The 20,014-nt window shown below is 39.0% G+C and overlaps 1 protein-coding gene across 9 annotated transcripts in view; it reads left to right on the top strand.

The window, feature by feature from the left end:
* ARL15 (ADP ribosylation factor like GTPase 15) overlaps window positions 1-20,014 on the top strand; it is a 553,398-nt gene that overhangs the window by 291,572 nt on the left and 241,812 nt on the right. For 6 of the 9 annotated variants that reach the window (XR_008423696.1, XM_053906986.1, XM_053906985.1 and 3 more), the window contains 2 exons: window positions 1,439-1,583; window positions 16,877-16,936. Coding sequence is in view for 8 of the 9 variants with exons in the window: in XM_053906986.1 (XP_053762961.1) it covers window positions 1,439-1,583; window positions 16,877-16,936 (205 nt within the window). In the remaining variant the exon portion in view is untranslated. The remainder of the gene's footprint in view (window positions 1-1,438; window positions 1,584-16,876; window positions 16,937-20,014) is intronic. The other 3 variants (XM_053906989.1, XM_053906988.1, XM_053906987.1) reach the window with 1 other exon arrangement.

Below are 20,014 nucleotides of genomic sequence, written 5' to 3'. Positions count from 1 at the left end.
TGAATGAGAATTAGCACAGACTTTTCATAGGTCTTTTCTCTTGGGATCTCCAGATGATCTAGCAATCAATAGGTCTCCCTCCCCTACCTGTCCCTCATTTTATCTCCTGAATTACTGAGGGTTCTACAAGTTGGCACATAATTGGCCCCTAATAAATGAATGTCAAGTAAGTAGAAAGATCATAAACTGCCTAATTTCCAGTCTCCCAAATCCCCCTGCCTGTAACTCTTGGAGAGCAAACAGGTTCTGGCCATGCACAAACTGTACAACTGTTCACAGTACCCTGAGGTCAGTTGACCTGAAACAGAATTTGGCACGGGTCAAGATGGCAGAGGTAGATACAGGGGCTCAATTTAATGATTTGTAAAAGCTTTTTACTTTTGAAATAATACCAGAGTTGTAAGACAAATACAGGGGCACCTGGGTGGCTCAGTCGGTTAAGCGTCCAATTTCAGCTCAGGTCACCGTCTCACAGTTGGTGAGTTCAAGCTCCGCGTCAGGCTCTGTGCTGACAGCTCAGAGCCTGGAGTCTGCTTCAGATTCTGTGTCTCCCTCTCTCTCTGCCCCTCCCCTGCTCACACCCTGTTTGTCTCTTGCTCAAAAATAAAGAAATACTAAAAAAAAAAAATTAAAAGATGAATACAAGGAATTTTCTTATGACTCTCCACTTCTCTGGTCATTAACATCTTAACCGTGTTTGCTCTATCACACTCCTCACTGTATAGAGCTGACGATGGACATAGATTTAGAAATTCTTCTAACCAATTAATTAGACATCAAGACCCTTCATCTCTAAAATACTTCAGAATGTGTGTTCTCAGAACAAGGATTTTCCTTTTATCAGCACAGTACAACGATGAAATTCAGGAACCTAGACCCTCTGCAACCCTGTGAACAATTGTGCAGCCTCTAGTCAGCCCTCACCTCTTGTCCCAATGTCATTTTTCCTCCGCCTGTCCCAAGGGTCCAGGGTCCAGGGTCCAGTCCGGAAGACATTGCATTTGGTTACCCTGTCTCTAGTCTGCTCTAACCTAGAACAGTTCCTCAGCATTTCTTCAACTTGTAAGACCTTGAGATTTTAGAGAACAGGTCAGCCGTCTTGTGGAGTGCTCCTCAGCGTGGTTTTGTCTGAAGTTGTCTCATGCTTAGATTCAGGCTGTGCATTTTTGGTAGGAGAGCTGAGCGATGATGTCCTGCCCCTCGCAGGGTGCCAGTGACAGTAGGAGGGGAGCCGTGAAGTCCCTGTAGGTCTCATTCCTGGGAACGTTAGCTTTGAACACTTGGTTAAAAAGATGGTTTCTCCACCCTGAAGTTACCTTTGCTTCTTAAAACGAATAGGTTATTTAATTACTTCTTAATACTTAGTCGTTGCGAATGTTACTAAGCTTTGTGTCCGGTCTTACTTAAAAGAGCCACATTTCTCCCCCTCTCTTGGCAGTGTTTTAGAGCACTTTGCTGCAAGGGACCACCACCTGCACGACCTGAGTATGACCTGGTTTGCATAGGCCTCACAGGTTCTGGCAAGACCAGTCTGTTGTCAAAGCTCTGCAGTGAAAGTCCCGAGAACGTCGTGTCGACCACAGGTGGGTACTGTGCCCGAGTTCTGTCCCTTTCTCATCCCCCAAATGGTCTTGTGTCTTATGCTCTTTGTGGGACCCTTTATTTGTAGTTAAATGCGTCAGTCAGTTTATTTATTTTTGGATGTTCCGTTTTTCAAAATAGAGTTGGGGGTGGTGAGTGGCATTAAATGGCTACACCCTGTATCTCTCTCGTTAGATATTTCAATGCCACTGAACAAGTCAAGCTCCGGAGGACATTAATACAAACTAATGCAGAAACCTGGAATTCTAGAACTGTAACAAAATGGCTTCATCTCGGCCTCACAGAGTACTAGTTCCCCTTGAAGAGTCACTCTGGCCTACTTGTGTCGGTCATACGCTCCCCGAACAGCGCAGCTGATGGAGTCTGAGTCTTCTTTCCTCATAGTTCCCATCTGGAGGGTAGTCAGCGCAGGAACCGTTGATCAGATTATGTTGTTTCCAGACGTGGCCGAGAAGTCTGTCTGGGTAGTGGTTCTCAATCAGGTGGGACTTTGGGTTGTCACACCTAGGGGAGGGGGCCACTGTCCTCTGTCGGGTAGATGCCAGGGATGCCGCCAAATATCCCACAGTGTGTGAGACACGCCCCCACCATGAGGAAGAGGCAGCGAGAGTACACTTAGTGGCTGGTTGGGTTTGGAAGGTGAGAGAAAAAAGCCAAAGACGACTCAGGTCCTGGTTGAGGTGCTGGGCGAGTGATGGAATCATGAACTAGGATTTCCTGACAAGTAGGAAAAATACTGAGACCACGAAGAGCCTTACATCAGTTTGGGTCACGTATGCCACCAAATAAGTTAGGTTTTTGGAGCTTTTCAGATTTTAGAATTATAGATGAGAAGCTGTGGGCCTGTAAAGCAATAGAGACCTAGCTTGGTTAAAGGATGAAGAAAAGAGGAAGGGGCTCGTGATAATCGGTGAGACGACAGAGGGTGATTTAGAGCTCAAGCACGGCCTTATGTGTGAAGCTGTTCCTATTTTCCTTTTCCCCAAGAGAGAACTGAGCACCCCCTTGCCCCCTACTGTGCATCGTCCGTGTTTCTGTCACTTAGTGCCTGCAACACTGCCATCTACACGTGTGTCTCCCCAGCCTGAGATGGGAGCCCCTAAGGACAGTTAGAGCATCATATTTGGCTTTATACGTGCCGAATGTGGTATAAGGTTTGGGCATAGCTCCAAGTGTTTATTGAATGAATAAGAGACCATAGTAATTTGAATCTGTTTTTGCAGAAAGTATCATACCTCTGTGGGCCTCATAATGGCCTTACATGGCAGGTAAGACTCTTTTTTCCAGACTCTGTCTTTAAGTCATCTGAGACTCAAAGGTATGGTGAGATGGCTATGGTCACACAGCTAGTGATAGAGGTAGAGTCCCAGTTCAAGGCTTCAAATGAAGTTGAGTCATCCCTAAGACTTAGGATTTGTGATGAGAGTAGTATTGGCTGATTGTTGGTAAAATTGTGGATATCTTTGGAGAAATGGGTTATGAAATTATGCAAACCTTATTAATTCAGTAATTCTTTTCAAGCAAAATAATTTCCCCTAAAATGTGAAAAAAGAAACACAAAGTGTACACTTATCAGAGGTATAAATCAGAAATACTATTGCTAGAAAAGCAGTTTTGAATTATAATGTAAAAGAAAATACCTGTAAATGTTACAATTGTAAATTGCAATAATTTTTCTATTTCTACTAGATTTTTAACATTTTCCTTTTATGGGAACCTTGTGTGCTAGTTGAGTTTTCTGATGTAGGAGATGTTGAGTTGGCTAACATTTTGGATATCACGCTTCTATGAGTTGTCATTATCTTGAACCAGGCACAGTGACTTTTTGGAGAACTTTTTGAAGGTCTCTAATGTCAAGAAGCTTACACCCAGGTTAGGAAGATAAGATTTCTAATGACAAACAGTTGATATTTACTGCGTATTTAAGACCATGTGATATGTGCTATGCTTGATGGTAAAAATGAGAAAGCTAAAGGGTCATTTCTAATCTGAGGAGTCAAAGAAGGCATAGGGGATGTTACATTTGAGGACGGCCTCATGATGAATGATATCTGAGCAGAGAGAAGTGGGGTGAGGAGAAGAAGGATAGGAAGCAAAGGATGTATTCAGAGAACAGCGATCTTCCTGGGTTGAGGCCAAGGACACAGGTGTAGGGTGCGTTGTGACCTGATGCTGGAGGAGCTTCTGAGAAAGAACCGTACCATGGAGAGCTGATCCAGTAGGGACCTCGATTGTGGGGATGGAGAGTTAGAGGCAGATGTGATTGATTTCTGTAAGAGCAACTATCACTTCCGGTAATAGGGAAAGGAAGGAAGAGAAAAGAATCATGTGTGCCTTAAGTCTCTAGCCTAGTGATTGAGTAAATTGTAAAAAGTGGAGAAAACATGACAGGCAATTTTAAGATAAATGATGAGTTTGGCTTTGGACATGCTAATTTTGAGGCATTGGCAGTACTTTCAACAATGATCCAAATGCCAGAAGATAAGCTGACTAGAGAGAGTTTGGATCTGGATTTGAGAGGCAACTGATCTGTGGGTTTGAAAGAGATTGTCGAGGGATGATGGGTGGTACAAGGCAGGAGGGTGCTAAGCACCAACTATTTATCATTCATTCTTTCCACATTTGTTGAATACCTATTACACGACTGCTACTGATTTAGGCACTGAGTATGCATTAGTCAACAGAACAGATCAACATTTCTACACTTTGAACTTATATTCTAACATCTGCACAAGACAGGGACTCTAAGCCAGGCAGTTCTATATGGTATCATATAGGCAAATAGGAACAAGAGGCCAAAGAACTGGAGTTAAATAATCATCAGCCTCAAGTCCGAGAAAGGACTGTTGGGTGTGGTGATATTATGGTCATTAGTGAACACTTTCAGCAGAGTCAGAGTAGAAACCAGCCTGAGCTATGAGGGAGTGGTGAGCAGAGGAAATAACAATGTATAGACCTTGCTTTTCACTCCTTGGCCCCTTGTTAAGACTGCACATTGACCACGCTTTCAAGAAAGTAAACAGCAAGAGAGAAAGCAGTGTCTGGGGAATTTGTTTTTACAAGGAGAGGTGCTGTGGACAGAGGTGTAATGGTAGAACAGGGAAGGAAAGAAGAAGATGTTCAACAGAAGGCAGTGACAGTAAGAATGAGTGAGGACTTCCAATTCTGTCAAAACAGAATAACTGGAATGGGTTCACCCTCCTACTTGAAGTACATGGGGGGAGAGGGTTGGAGGACAGACAAAATATGCAACAGATTTCAGGAGAGTGAACATCAAGCAACAAAAGATGGTCCTCCCTGAGAGATGAGAAACCAATGAGAATAGCCCCGCATTTGCCCCAGCTTACTGCCTTGAGAGAGTTCCTAGGCCATGAGGAACTGAGGTAGAGCTCAGTGGACTCCCTATGTTGACATAGACCTAAGAGTTGGAGAGACCAAGGCAGCTAGGGTTCATGGGACATGGTAATGGAGAGGAAGAGAGAGAATCCTAGAGATCTACAGAGGGTCTGCCAGGAATGTATTCAATGCAGACACATGAGGAAACTACCCAAGGCCAGGGAAATGAACGCTTGAAAAGAGTAGAGAAAGATGGCTTGGTGTTCACACAGGGCTAAAAGTTATGGCTATTCTCACTAGCCAGACTGAAAGCGTCATAATTCAAAAGGTACTGGGTAGAGTACCAGGAGGCTCTTGCCTCAGGAATCAGCCCAAAACTGAGTGCTGCTCTAGACCCACCTAAGAAATCAAATTAAGACCAAAGGCTCAAGCAAACTGTTTGCTACTAACTTTAATGCATCCTAGAACAAAACTGTATGGGATTTACAGAAACAGAATTACCCAGCACCTAAGATCAGATTTACAACGTTGGACACTCAATCAAATATTACCAGGCATGTAAAGAGGCAGGAAAACATGATTTATAATGAGAAGAAAAATCAATTGAATCTGACTCAGAACTGACACAGATAAAGGAATTAGCAAAGAAAACTTAAAACTGTACTATAGCTGAATTCCATCTGTTCATAGAGTTAAGTAGAGACATGGAAAATTTTTAAAAGACCCATATAAACCATTATAAAAAAACCCATATAAAGTGATGAATACAACAGTATCTGAGATGAATATGCACCAGATAGGATTCATGGCAGATTAGACATTGCAGAAGAGGAGAGTAATAATTTTGAAGGCCATTAGTATTAGATACCATCCAAAGTGTTGAGAGAGGGAGGAGAAAATGGGAAATGCAAAGAGCAGCACGAACTGTGGGACAGGTCCAAGTCCCCAAGCATGGGTCACTGAAGTCTGTGAACATAAAGGGTGGAAAAAGGGACAGAAAAAAATATGTGAAGCGATAACGTCTAAAACATATTTAAACTTGAAGAAATTTAACAACAAATCCAGGAAGCTTATTAAACCTCAAGAACAAGATATGAGCAAACTACACAAAGACCTATGATAAAGTTGCTCGAAACCAGAGATAAAGTATGATGGTTAATTTTATATTGTCAACCTGCCTGGGCCATGGTGCCCGTGTATGTGGTCATATACAATCCTGGATGTTTGTGTTTTGGGATGAGATGAATACTTAAGTCAGTGGACTTTAAGTTAAGCAGACAGTCCTCTATAATGTGGGTGGGTCTCATCCAACCAGTTGAAGGCTTGAATTGAACAAAAGATGACCACTGCCCCACCCCCCAGCAATGAGGAAGTCTGTATCAAGTAGCCTTTGGACTTGACCTGAAGCATCAGCTGTTATCTGGTTCTCCAGGTTACCCTGCAGATACTGACTTGCCACCCTCCATAATTGAGTCAATTCCTTAGAATATATCCTTCTGTATATACATAAACCTACTATTGGTCTGTTTCTCTAGAGAACTTTGAATTAAACAGAATATCATTTTAAAATTTGTGGGTTTTGCTTTGTGTGTGTGTGTGTGTGTGTGTGTGTGTGTGTGTGTGTGAGAGAGAGAGAGAGAGAGAGAGAGAGAGAGAGAGAGAGAGACAGCAAGTGGGAGAGGAGCAGAGATGGGGGGGAGAGAGAAGCCCAAGCAGCCTCCTCACCATGTGTGGTGGAGCCTAACACAGGGCTTGAACTCCTAAAACGTGAGATCATGATCTGAACCAAAGCCAAGAGCCAGATGCTTAACCCACTGAGCCACCCAGGCGCCTCTAAAACAGAATACCTTAAAAGTAGATAATGGGTGTTATAGAGGAACAATGGTAAGAGTGACATCAGATTTCTACTGGAAACAAGGCAAGCAAGAAGACAGAGCAACATCATTAAAATACTAAAGGAAAAAAATTAACCTATACCCAGCAAAAATATCTTTGAAAAAGATAAAACATAAAAATGTCTTCATTGTACTTTTTTGTTATTACTTTTGTTACACTTTTTCCAGCGTTAAAAGAAGTATTAAAGGAAGTCCTTTAGACAGAAGAAAAATGAATCCAGATGGAAATCTGGATTTATACAAAGAAAGGGAAAGTACAGAAAATGGTGACCACGTGGGTAGTCATATAAAATTTAGTTCTTATTTAAATCTCTATAACGTGGCACATCGGTGGTTCATTTGATTGATCGTCCAACTCTTGATTTCAGCTCAGGTCATGATCCCAGGGTCATGGGATCAAGCCCTGTGTGGGGCTCTATGCTGAGCATGGAAACTGCTTAAGTAAGGTTCATTCTCTCTTTTTCTCTCTCTCTCTCTCTCTCCTTCTCGCTCTCCCTCCACTGCTTGCAGGAGCTCGCTCTCTAAAAAAATAAACAGTATATCGAGTTTATAATGTGAAAAGTAAAATGCAGGAGAATAATGGCATAAAATTCATAGCGGAAAAGGGGAAATAGACTTTCGTAAGGTTCTTTTATGTGAAGTGATTATAATAGCACTTGAAGATAGACTATGATAAAACATGTAGTATAAACCCTAACACAACCACTGAAATAACAGAGTGATAGCCAACAAAGCAGCACATGGTATAAGATGGAATTAACAAAAATTAACAAACAAAAACAGAAAGAAAGGAACAAGATAGATGGAATAAATAGAAAACAAGTAGTAGGTGATATACTCAAACCTAACCATCAGTAAGCAAATTAAATAGTTGAGACTCAAGGGAATGAAATCGATATTAGATAAAATAACAAAAAACAGGACCCAACTATATAAGACTTGAAACAGATCTTAAATATAAAGACACAAATAGGTTGGGAAAAAAAGGTATCATACTAACAGGAGTCAAAGTTGGAGTGGCTGTGTTATCAGAAGAGGTAGATTTTATAGCAAAGAATAATGCTGGGGATAAAGAAGTTTATTTTATAATGGGATCTTTTAATCAACAGAATATAAGAGTACTAAACATTTATAGAACTTTTAAACAGTTTTAAAATATACAAAAACTGATGGAGCCCTAAAAGGGAAATAGCCAAACCCACATGTCAGATGTTAATACTTTTTTTTTTTTTTTTAAACTTATTTAAGATCCCAGCATGAGTGGGGGATAGTCAGAGAGAGGAGAGAGAATCCCAAGCAGGCTGTAAACTGCCAGCTCGGAGCCCCAGCACGGAACCTGAGGAGGTGTTCAAACTCATGAACTGCGAGATCATGACCTGGCTTGAAATTCAGAATTGGTCGCTTAACTGACTGAGCCACCCAGGCGTCCCAGCAGTTGTCATTTTTAATGGTGGAAGAATTCTTTCCTCCTCAGATCAAGAATAAGAACACATGGGTTTCTGTTCTCAACACTTCTATTCAATATTGTAGTAGAGATTCTAACCAGGGCATTAGGCAAGAAAAAGAAAAGGCTTCCAGATTGGAAAGAAATAAGTAAAACTATCTTTATTTGCAAATGACATAATCATCTGTGTAGAAAATTCGATAGAATGTATAACTTGATATCAATATATTAGATGGCTGATGCGAATTAGAGCTGGTAATTTGGGAGATCTAAAAACTTGGAGGATACTCTTGGAGAGAATGGAGAATTCCATTTGGAACATTTGGAGAATGTTGTCCATAACAATAGAAGCGGGAAGAGTATGGTGGATAAATGTTAGGCAAGTGTTGAATTCATTCAGATAGATGAATAGTATAAACTATTTCAGGTAAACTCCCTGAAAATTGATAAATGAAAATGTAGAGGTCCCACGTATAAGCGGATGCCACAACTTCAGGTGGAAAATTATTAAGAGGTGACTATGGTGAAATGGTCCAAAAGTGTCGTAAAGAATGCACACTTGTCCTGAGTTGCACTGTTATGGAAAGGAAAAGTTTTGTTGGCTAGTATAAGGAGGATGAGAAAGTGTGCAAGAAAATGTTGGAGCTTAGAGAAAACTTTTCTTAACAAAGCTGAGGTTCCATATAACTCCGTGAAAGGACTCCATGATGATGAAGGAGGGGCTGTGTTGGGAATGAGAGGCATGAAGTAAGGGATATTGGAGGGAAGGGGTCGATGCTTATGGTTGACTCTGTGTGTTCACTATAGCTAATGAAGGTGGGTAAGAGGTTAGAGAAAGAAATTGGTGATGACAGAGGAAGGGGAGAAGAAAGGCAGCTGAGGAGAGCCAAGCAGGCTGATTTGAAGTTATCCATGGACCCACAAAACTTAGCCCCTTCTGGAGTTCCAGATAGGCAAGACTGGTGTGTACAATTGTACTTCCTGGTTCTTTTTGTTGTTTAGAGCAGGGGTGTGTGTATGTACGTAATTGAAGAAGAACAAAGGAGATGGAAGGAAGGTCCTAAAATAAATGACAAAGCCTAACACCAAGAAAAGATAACTAGGAGAAAAAATAAGCAAGTCAGAAAGCCACACATACTTGTGGAAGATAAGAGAACAGCTGCTGGAAACCTTTGGAATCACTGGGAAACTAAAGAAAACAAGTGTAAGAAGAAAACAATAGTGTTGAGAAATATTTGTAACAGGTATTACAGAGTTTATGGCTGTCCCATTTAGAGAATTCAATCACATTTACAAATACTACCTAGAATCCAATCGATACATTGAACATAGCCCATAAAGAGATGATTCATGAAAAGAATGACAAATGGGAAAGGTTCAACTTTGCCAGAAGTTAAACTTTACTAGAGAATCAGAAAAATGTTAACCTTATCCTTAAATTTACCAAAATTGTTTATGCTAAGACCCAATGTTTGATAAGATTGTGGTAGCATGCATTACTGGTGGCATGAATGACATTGTTCCTTTTCTTGGAAAGCAGTTATTCACATAGGTCAAAGGTTACCAAGATATTCACACATTTTGACCTAGACTGTATCACCGAGGATTTATTTTAAGCACATAATTTCAAAGAAACTATGTGCGTAACATCCTTGTAACACTTGTATAACTTAAAACTTTTAAAATAATTTAAACGTCCTGTAGCCATTGAGTGTATTAAATTACAGTTGCTCAATTGAAAAGATGATAAATTGGGAAAATAGTCTTCTGTTGAAGAAAATTAATATTTATTAAAAGAACAACAACTGTAGGGGCGCCTGGGTAGCTCGGTCAGTTAAGTATCTGACTTCAGCTCGGGTCGTGATCTCTTGGTTCATGGGTTTGAGCCCCACGTGGTGCTCTGTGCTGACAGCCCACAGCCTGGAACCTGCTTCGGATTCTGTGTATGTCTCTCTCTGCCCCTCCTCCACTCACGCTGTCTCGCAAACTAAATATTTAAAAGTAAATAAGAATAAAAAATAAACTGTGCCTTTGAATGAAAAATGGGAAAATAACATGTAAAAATAAGCGTGCTTAGATATGGCTGAATTATATGTGAAATTTTGTTCTTGAAATTGTTTCTTTATAATGTTTTGATATCAAGCCAATTAACAGTAAAACAGTTATTGGAAAAGTGGGGAACAACTGAAAAGAGAATCTACCTTGAGAATTTGTTTCTTTAAAGCATCACAAGAAAGGTATGTGTATCCAGTTTTAGCAAGACAAGAATGTCTGCCTTTTCAGAAGGAAAGGGAGTCCAAACTTTATTGGATTGTTAACTTCAGCAATCTTTTACCTTTGACATAATTTTTAGAAGAAATTTAAATTGTCAAAACTTAACGGGCCAAGAAGTCCTCCAGAGAGTGGGTCCTGTGGATAAAGAAAGAAAAATTGGAAGGCTTGCACCTTGGTAGAGAAACAAAAGTGAAATATGTCCCAAGTGAATTCCTTGACTGGAGAGGCACAAGGAATTTGTTGATAAAAGGATTGTTAACCTATAGATTATACAAATGCTCACTTTTTTTTTTTTTTTTTTTTTTTTTTTTTTCTTCTTAAACTAGAAGAATGGAGTCTAAAGGCTTAGGTTAATATATTGATGTAACCTGGAGAAAATTCAACACTTGGAATTGAAAAAGGGGGAAGATCTCTTTTAAGGATATTTATTACTTCACTTGGAAAGTAGTCAAATGGTATGCCATTCAGTTAAAATAGAAAACGATCATGCTAATTTGAAAGAAATACAGAAAACGTTCATGAAAATTTGAATGAGTTATTTTAGAAACTTTAGTATTCACTTGCATATGTGTTAAGTCAACAAGAGAAGTTAAAAAGTCCAATTTTGGTATCTGCCAAAGGATTGTTTTGTAAATGCCCGTGGATTAAATTTGCTTTTAGGATATTGAAATCATATTTAGGAGAATTTCACTAGAGTAAACCAGAATTGTCCAAACATCACAAAATTACGATGGCATAAATCATGCCCTGGGTCTAGGTCAAGGCCACCAGATTTTCCTTCAGCAGTTGTTAAAGTGACCCAGGGAATTCAAAAGTACGCACAGAGTATCTGTGTACATGTGTACGGACTTGAGTGTTAGGGGGTTGGGGAGAGGTTGGTCTGTAGGTCCAAGTAAGATACTCAAGTGTTCCACACCACGAATAAAAATAGACCAGCCTCACTCCCAGAACTAATTTTGTTACAATTCCAGGAATGCTTTCCCTGCGTAAAAAAAAAATTTCACATCCATCTCCCTTGTATCACGGGTTTTGCTTAATTTAAGGGCTAAAAGACAAAAACTGAAAGCCTATGCAAACAATTATTTCCCCAAAGAGTGACTAAGTCATATATTTATTAAAATTTGTGGGGTTAAATCTTAGGGGAGGTTTCAGTCTTACTAATGGAGCTTAGATCAGCCAGGAAAAAATGATCGTGTAACTTAGGCTTCAGCCATCATCTTGTTTGAGTGGGGTCTGGGGACACCTACCCATGAGGCCTTCAGCCAAATACGAGAGGCCATTGATGATGGACTCCGTTGTTACTGTTATTTCCTCTTTCTTGTTTAATATAAATAATAAAATCCTAATTCTAGAAGAAACTTTAAGGAGCTAAGCTAATCCACCCTCATTTTGCAGATGAGCAATTCAAGGTCAAGAAAAAAGTGGCTGGTGAGTCTCAGAGCTGTGGCTAGTACCGCTAGGACAGTGCTCTTACCCCATCAGCACACTGGCTACCTGTGGAGAGCATCAGGATGCCTACTTTGAGGAGAAATAACGGCGATCCAGCCCTGAGTCCTGGCTGAGTCAGTTGGACCTTTTCTCTCCCCTCATAAGTTCCTGGTTTTACTAATAATGCCCATAAAAAAACTACTTTTGAACTCATGGCTATTTTTATTCCGCAAATAAAGCAATGTAGTATGGAACTGAGAACACTTACTTATATATTGCATTATTTATAAATAGGCAAAATAGTGGGTTTATTGGGCATGTGTATATTTTTACGATCGGCTTCACCTGTATTTAGTTCAAAATTGGACAGAAGACTGTGACTTGATCAAGATGTTGGTATACAGAGGAGGTATAGAGCTTTGGTGACAAGGCCTATGTTGAAGTTTTGAATATGGCACTTAGTACTCTTGGCCACCTAACCCTTGGCTCACTTTCCTCTTGGGATAGTAGTACTGATAATAGGATTGTTGTGACAGTTAAAGTGGGAAATAAATATAAACCCTTAGTATAGATCTTTAAAGAAATATTGAGATCCTCTTATGTGCCTATCACTGGCATACAGGGTATATTATGCACTATTTATTTATCATGGATTCTAGCCGTCTAACTGGGGAATAGACCTAAAACAAACTGATAAGTAACTATAACTGAAAATTACATAGAAGAACTGCATGCTGGAAAAACATGAATCCCCCAGAATCAATCTATTTCAAGAATGCCATAGAAAGCTTGCCTGATGAAGTAAAAACTGTACCTGAAGGATGAAGTGTTGGCCAGGGGACGAACACTAATGGAGCGGTATGTGCAATGGTCCTGAGTTGGAAGGGACATAGCTTGTTTTAGGAACCGAAGACTAACATGAGGGGGAAAATGGTACAAACTAAGCCTGGAAAAGGCAAGAGAAGCCAGATATTAGATAGAGCCTTGTTAGGTGTTTTGAACTGTGTAACTGTATCCTGAGTAGTGAGAAGCTACCCAAAGGGTTTAACCAGGGGAGTGATGTGAACAGATGTGAATTTCAGGATGATCGCTTCTGCTAATGTGTGGAGATGACTGAGCAGGCCAGTAATGGATGCAGACAGTTGAGTTAGGCCCTTGAAGTTGTCCAGGTGGTGGCAGTGGAGGTGGCAACTTGGCCAGTTATGGAAAGGAAGTGGACATATTTTAGAACTATTTTGTGGATGGAAGTCACAGGCTTTGTGGGTTAGGATTAGGAGAGAGGAAAAGGAAGAGCTATGGAAGACTACAGATACTTAGTCTGTAGAAGTCCTCAAATGTTTTCAATTGCTACTACAACTTCTATTTTACCAATGCTTTCATAATATATCAGACCTTAAGGCTGCACATGATTTTGACTGGGAGGAATTTAAAGCCTCAGTAGTCAGTTGGTGACCATTAATAGCACCCAGGGCTATAAAGTGTTTAGTAAATAAAAGTTGAGACTATCTGTTCTCATTTACAGACTAAGAAATTGAGGCACGGAGGCATTAAGTAACTTGTTCAGTTAATAATAGTAGAGCCAGAATTGGAACCCAGACATTCTGTCTTTGGGGCCCATGCTATCTGGCCATTTTTATTCCTCAAAACAACCTTTGAAAACACTATTCTGATGGTTTGACCTTTATATCCCTACTGAATGTTAACATTCCCTCACCCCCAACCCCAACCTCATCTAACCCAGTGTAAAGGAATAAAATAGAGTTGATCAAATAGTCACCCTTCTTTTTTTTTTTTTTTCCCCCAATGTTTTACTTATTTTTGAGAGAGACAGAGACAGGATGCTAGTGGGTTAGGGGCAGAGAGAGAGGGAGACACAGAATCCGAAGTAGGCTCCAGGCTTCTAGCTGTCAGCACAGAGCCCAATGCGGGGCTTGAACTCACCAGCTGTGAGATCATGACCTGAGCCGAAGTCGGACACCCAACCAACTGAGCCACCCAGGTGCCCCAAATAGTCACCCTTCTTGATTGCTCTTCTAGTTGAACTGAAAGCGTGGCTTTAAATTTAAATTCTTTTGAATCCTTGCAAATGTGTAGAATGACTAAAATTTTTAAAACTTGTTTCTTTTCAATGCATAGTACATTTTTCTTATTTTCTGGACTGATTACATAGGCTTTGTCCTCTGAACATTCATTACTACAGTCATACTGTAAAAATATGAAGGCAGCAAAATGGAAGAGCGCATATACCTTTGCAGGATAAATCTAGCCACATATGTTCTATTTGGAGAGAAAACATTTATGAGTATTCTGCAGAAACATTTATATGCCTATAAATAACATTGCTAGGTTACTTAGCGTGAACATTTGAGGATATTTTTGCAGTCGATTTATTATGTCTGTGTGAGGATTAAAGATGGTAACAATGATATAATCTGCCTGTTGGATTCTAAATTTCAAAACTTTTGAATATGAGTGTCTTGCATATGAGTGCAGCAATTTCTGGAAGGATATTCCTTTCCTCGGGTACCTGCTTGTTGTCAGCTTTAAAGAATCAAAGCAGATTAAACATGGCTGGTGTGTTCCGTAACTGTGTCTTTTTCAAAGTTGGGGCCTATCTCATTTCTCTGGAAAATCTTCACTTGAGTTGTCCTGAATATAACCACTAATAGACTGTTGAGCGTTTGCAGAGAGCTTTTCATTTTCAGGATTTCACAATCATTGCCTTTTAATCCATATGACACCCCCGTGAGGGGTAGGTAGATACATTCAAACATCCAAGTCTCCTGCAGGCACATTTTCAGTGCCAGCAGGAATATTGTGATTGGCACTGACTTTCCTTAATTTCCCAGAGGCCAGACACCTGGAGAGGCTTTTCTGCAGGCCCAGGTACATTCCAGTGCCGCAGCCTCCTCATTCCTTCTGCTGTTTTACTGAGATTCTGTGACTACATGCACTATTAACCATAAGCTGTGGTGACTGTGTCTGCATAAAACTCATACAGGAGGGGTATGTTTCGGAAGATTGTTAGAGGGCCCAATGAACATTTACATCCTATACAACAAACTTCAACTAGTGTTTACTTCTGTCACTCTCACAAGGGTTCTTGTCATTCAGTGGTGATATCTGTAGCTCCAAGTAACTATTTAGATTAATAAATAAGCCCCCAGGATTTCTCTTAAAATCTATAATGTATTCAGAAGGTATGCACAGCTAGTGACTAAACCATCAACACAGAATCTATTGATACAGAGCACTAGAAGTTATATGTTGTATGCTTATTTGTATCAGGTACTGTGATAAACATAATACATTGTATTATTTTGTAACAACTACATGAGGTAGATGCTATTATTCCCATTTTAGAGATGTTGAAAGTAGTAGGTTGCCCACAGTCTGCTTACTTAAACCTAGTTCCATCAGACTCCAAAGTTACTTCTTAGCCATTACGTGATATTCACTGCTTAAGGTGGAAGACAGTATATAGAATTTGGAAGTGCTAGGACAACATATAACAAAACAGTGGTGTTAATAGGGTGAATATAAAAAGGTACATACTGACTTTCATTTTTATAGAGTAAAACAAAACCATGTAAAAGAATTGTTCTTATCTACATCATACTGTATATCTTTTTTTTTTTTTTAATGTTTATTTACTTTTGAGACAGGGAGAGACAGAGCATGAATGGGGGAGGGGCAGAGAGAGAAGGAGACACAGAATCTGAAACAGGCTCCTCCAGGCTCTGAGCTGTCAGCACAGAGCCCGACGCGGGGCTCGAACTCACGGACCAAGAGATCATGACCTGAGCCGAAGTCGGACGCTTAACCGACTGAGCCACCCAGGCGCCCCCATACTGTATATCTTTTTACCTCTCCAGGCACCTGTCATAATTTTATAACTTCAAATGAAAAGTATTTCTAAATCTTTTGCTCTAATTTCTTGAAAAGGAATGATGATTTATCTTACAGTTGCCCATACTAATGTTTCAAACCTTAGATTAATTGGGTGGTTAGAAATTACTGAAGAGATTAACTCTTATTAGTAGGGCTTTTAATTGAAAAAGTACTTGTAAATAGCAAAACATTCAAATGAAAGAAAAAAATCTTCTGTGTAAGACCTCCTGATCTCCAGTTGTCCCAAGAATCCTCACTAGTTAGTTTCTTATGGATCCTTTTAGAAATCGTAAGTATATTTGTTGGCATATGTGCATACATATATGTTCGCATGTATGTTGCACCTGATAAGCCTCTGTACTAAAACCTGTGAACCAGATATGTTGAATCCATCATGACTTGAATGATAATAGTTCAGTGCTCAATACATAATCAAAAATTTATCCTCTGAATATATTTTAATAGAAATCATTTACTGCATGCATTATAAAATAGTTACCTATGTATAGACAATTACAATTGCACTTGTAAGAAAAATGTTTACATAATATTAACCATGTCTTAAAACTCTGACATAAATACTATGTAATTCTAATATAAGATGGTTGTAATTTAGGGACCTTCATCTGTGGAGTCGCTGAGTTCTGTATGAAAGAAAACTAAGAATCAGATGCAAAGGTCCTAGTAGATCTAATATTTTCTTTGGAGTTTCTCTGCACTTCCAAATGTCTTTATTATAATTGACAACATTTACAAGTGACGTAACATATTAAAGAATAGGGTAGTATTGTGAAGAAAAGAGTTTTATTTCACTATAATACACAGCTATATTTTGAAAATTTGAACAGGATAATGTGTCATCAGTTTATCTTGAATTGTGTTTCTGGCATAAATATGAGCTCTGAAAATTAGCTCTTAATCTGCCTAAAAAAGGATTTGAGCATTTTAGGCATTTTTTAAAGTTAAGTTGCTAATTCCTTTTTTTGTTTTTGTTTTCTAATTTTAGGTTTCAGTATAAAAGCAGTGCCCTTCCAGAATGCCATCTTGAATGTAAAGGAACTTGGAGGTAATAACATTTAAAATCCTTTCTGTGTCTGGCTTAAGCTTGTACTAATTTGGTATTGACATGATGTAGAATTAAAACATTATTATTCTAGTAAGTGATTTATTTGTACCTTTTCCCTTGGTAATAGAGATATTTCTTTCTCTTTATATATGTTTTAAAGGTTGTCAAATAGTTCCAAGTAATAAACTTTTTTTGTAATTTGAGACCCATACCATTCTATTTCATTTGCTCCATACTTTTCAGTTTCACTTGTTCAAAAAATTTCTTCCTGATTGAAAAGTATGAAGAAGTTTTAATGTAATAGATAAGCCATACATTATGCAGGGCGAAGAACTGTATTTTAGAGTAGTTTGTATTCATACTGCAGGTTTTATTGTATTAGATCTTTTTAGAATGTATTTGTTCTGATAATAAATCTTTGCCAATGGGTTCTTTGCTGGTCAGTCACATTTATTGGATAGGCTGTACCCCAAACTATACATCACTCAGTCTTTCATTACACTCTCTGTCTCAGATTTTTTGGTTGTGTTTTATGTCAGTCAGGGTCTTAACCCATGTAAATAGGTTAACAAAGAAATCAGTCAATTCAGTGAACCTACTAAATTCTCTAATGGCACAGGAAAATGGCGAGTGCTCTGAAGTTCAGTATCATATTGGTGAGTTTAATGACTTAGAAGAAAGTTCTCTTCCATCTCTTTAATCACTTTGTGATATTGACCTTCCTTCCCCCCACCCCCGTCACTTTTTCTGAGTTCATTCTAACTGACCTACTTTTAACTTGATGCAATTGAAACACAAACTTTATGCCATTTTAATAGTGTTAGTGCCTTCTTATTTTTATCTCCTAATGTATTAGTTGATCTTCTCAGGTGTTTTAGAGAGCTGTATCTAGGGCAAGTTTACTGCTGTCAGTCTGTTTTATAGCTACCTTTGATTTTTATAGCATTAATATTTAAATCAACCACGGTTGATAAATTCCGGTTTTCCTTTAAGGCATTTGGTCTTGTTGTTTTGACTACAAAAATTATAAAACACGAGTGTTCTTGTAATGGAGACATTTTTCTACGTAAAAATTTTTAAAAGACTGCTCTTTTAGGTTGAATATTTTGATACTACTTCGTGGTTTCTTTTTTTGTTTTTGTTTTTTTTAACATGAAATTTATTGTCAAATTGGTTTCCATACAACACCCAGTGCTCATCCCATCAGGTGCCCTCCTCAATACCCATCACCAACCCACCCCTCCCTCCCACCCCTGATATTACTTTGTGGTTTCTAGTAACCCTGCTTCTCAGTGACCATAGTATTAGAGAACATATTGGAAAAGTCTCATGGAATCAAAATGTATGGTTTGAGAATTCTTTTGGTTTTAAATGTGGTTGATACTTAGTAAGGATTTTATTACTAGGCTAGACACAGAACTTTTATTAAACCCCCTCCAGGTGTAAGAAACTGCTGATTAATTGATAAGGTGTTTCTTATAGATGTTAGTTGGATGGTACAAATAGAGAATGTGCCTAGACAACTGAAGTGAACACTTGAGGGAATTTCTGTAGCCTTGATTCTGTGCCACTGTAACATTGAAATTCAATACGATAAAAGAAGAATTCGAGGACCGGGGTTTGTAAGATGGGAATCTGTCTGTTCCCAAGCATGGTTTACTTTTACTGAAAAAAACTTCACCGACAGTTGCAGTAATGGACGTGGCAATGGAGAGGGTACCACAGAGTTTGGTGATAACGTTTTAGCTCATGCCTCTTGTGTGATGACGTGAGACCTAGGTAAAAGATTGGGACAGGTACGTGAGTTCCAGGCTCATGATAATGTGGTGTTTGGCACGTGGTATTCTACCCCCTTAATTTTAATAGTCCTATTTTCAGTTGAGGGGCTGTCTCAAGAAGGTGATTTTTTTCCAAGTAGAATCTAATTGTGTATCCTGCGTTGTATGCTCAGAGGCAAACTATGGAGGGAATTTGGCGCGTTCAGTAAGTCCTTTATTTAACAGATATTTTTTGAGGGCCCTTTCTGTCTGGAAGAAGACTGGGCCCTAGGCTGTGTCTCACCCAAGAACGCAGGAGAAGCAGGCTAACCCCTGAGAAGAGTGTAGTTTTCCTAGGATTTATGGTATCTCTTCTGTAGGAAGAAGATCATCCCGGTATAAGGTATATATTGTGGCATTTACGGAGATTTGTGACCAACAAATCAGTTTGCTTGCTTGAAAATTTCTGAGTTTAGGAGGAAAGAGTGGAGTGTTTTAGGATCAATTTGTGAAGATATGAGACCTTTATAGAGGGTTTCTTAGAAGTTGGATCAGGTTGTTAATCAGGGAAAAATCTTGAAATCAAGGAATAAATCCAAGAAGATAGATGGAAAGATAGCCATACTGAGTGCCACAACATCCCTGGTGTGTGGAATGCTCAAATAGTTGTGCTCACTGTAGGGTTATTTCAAGAGGTTGGCATGGCCCGGCTCCTCCCTGCCAACTTTTTTTTTTTTTTTTAACCCCTTTCTGAAGGTTCCAAGGTGCTCCATCACCCCCATTCTCAACCTTCAGTTAAATTTTTTATTTCTTCAAAATAAGAAGAGGCATGAACTTGGGCTCCGTATCTATTGAGAAGAAATGGTGTGAAATGAAATAACAATGACCAGGGGAGTTAAATGAAACTCACTCTTGGGAGATCTTAAGAAGAAACTTTGTTTACATACACACAACTGATAGATGTCTGTGTATGTTCATATATATAATTTATATGTAAAACATATATTAGAACTATACATACAGTCCTATGTTCTCATCAATTTTCTCTTTTCTGAGGGTGTTTCCTAAATCTTTCACCTAACTGAATTCTCCTTCTGAAACCAATATTGCACTGTATATTAACTAACATTTAAATTTAAAAAAATCTATGTCCTCAAAAAAATTCTTAAAATTCTCATTCACATATATTTTTCTCATGTGGTCTTTTCCTACCACTCATGCAATCATTCTAGCACAATTGTATATCAAGCCTGATTCTAGGAGCTGAGAATAATAGATACTTAAAATACATCCCCCATCTTCAAGAAATTCCTGATTTGGG

This window comes from Panthera pardus, unplaced genomic scaffold, assembly GCF_024362965.1.
Source record: "Panthera pardus isolate Hobbes unplaced genomic scaffold, ASM2436296v1 HiC_scaffold_2, whole genome shotgun sequence".
Taxonomy (NCBI): Eukaryota; Metazoa; Chordata; class Mammalia; order Carnivora; family Felidae; genus Panthera; species Panthera pardus.
The sequence above is the reverse complement of the archived record's forward strand: the minus strand, read 5'-3'. Positions and strand labels throughout refer to the sequence as shown.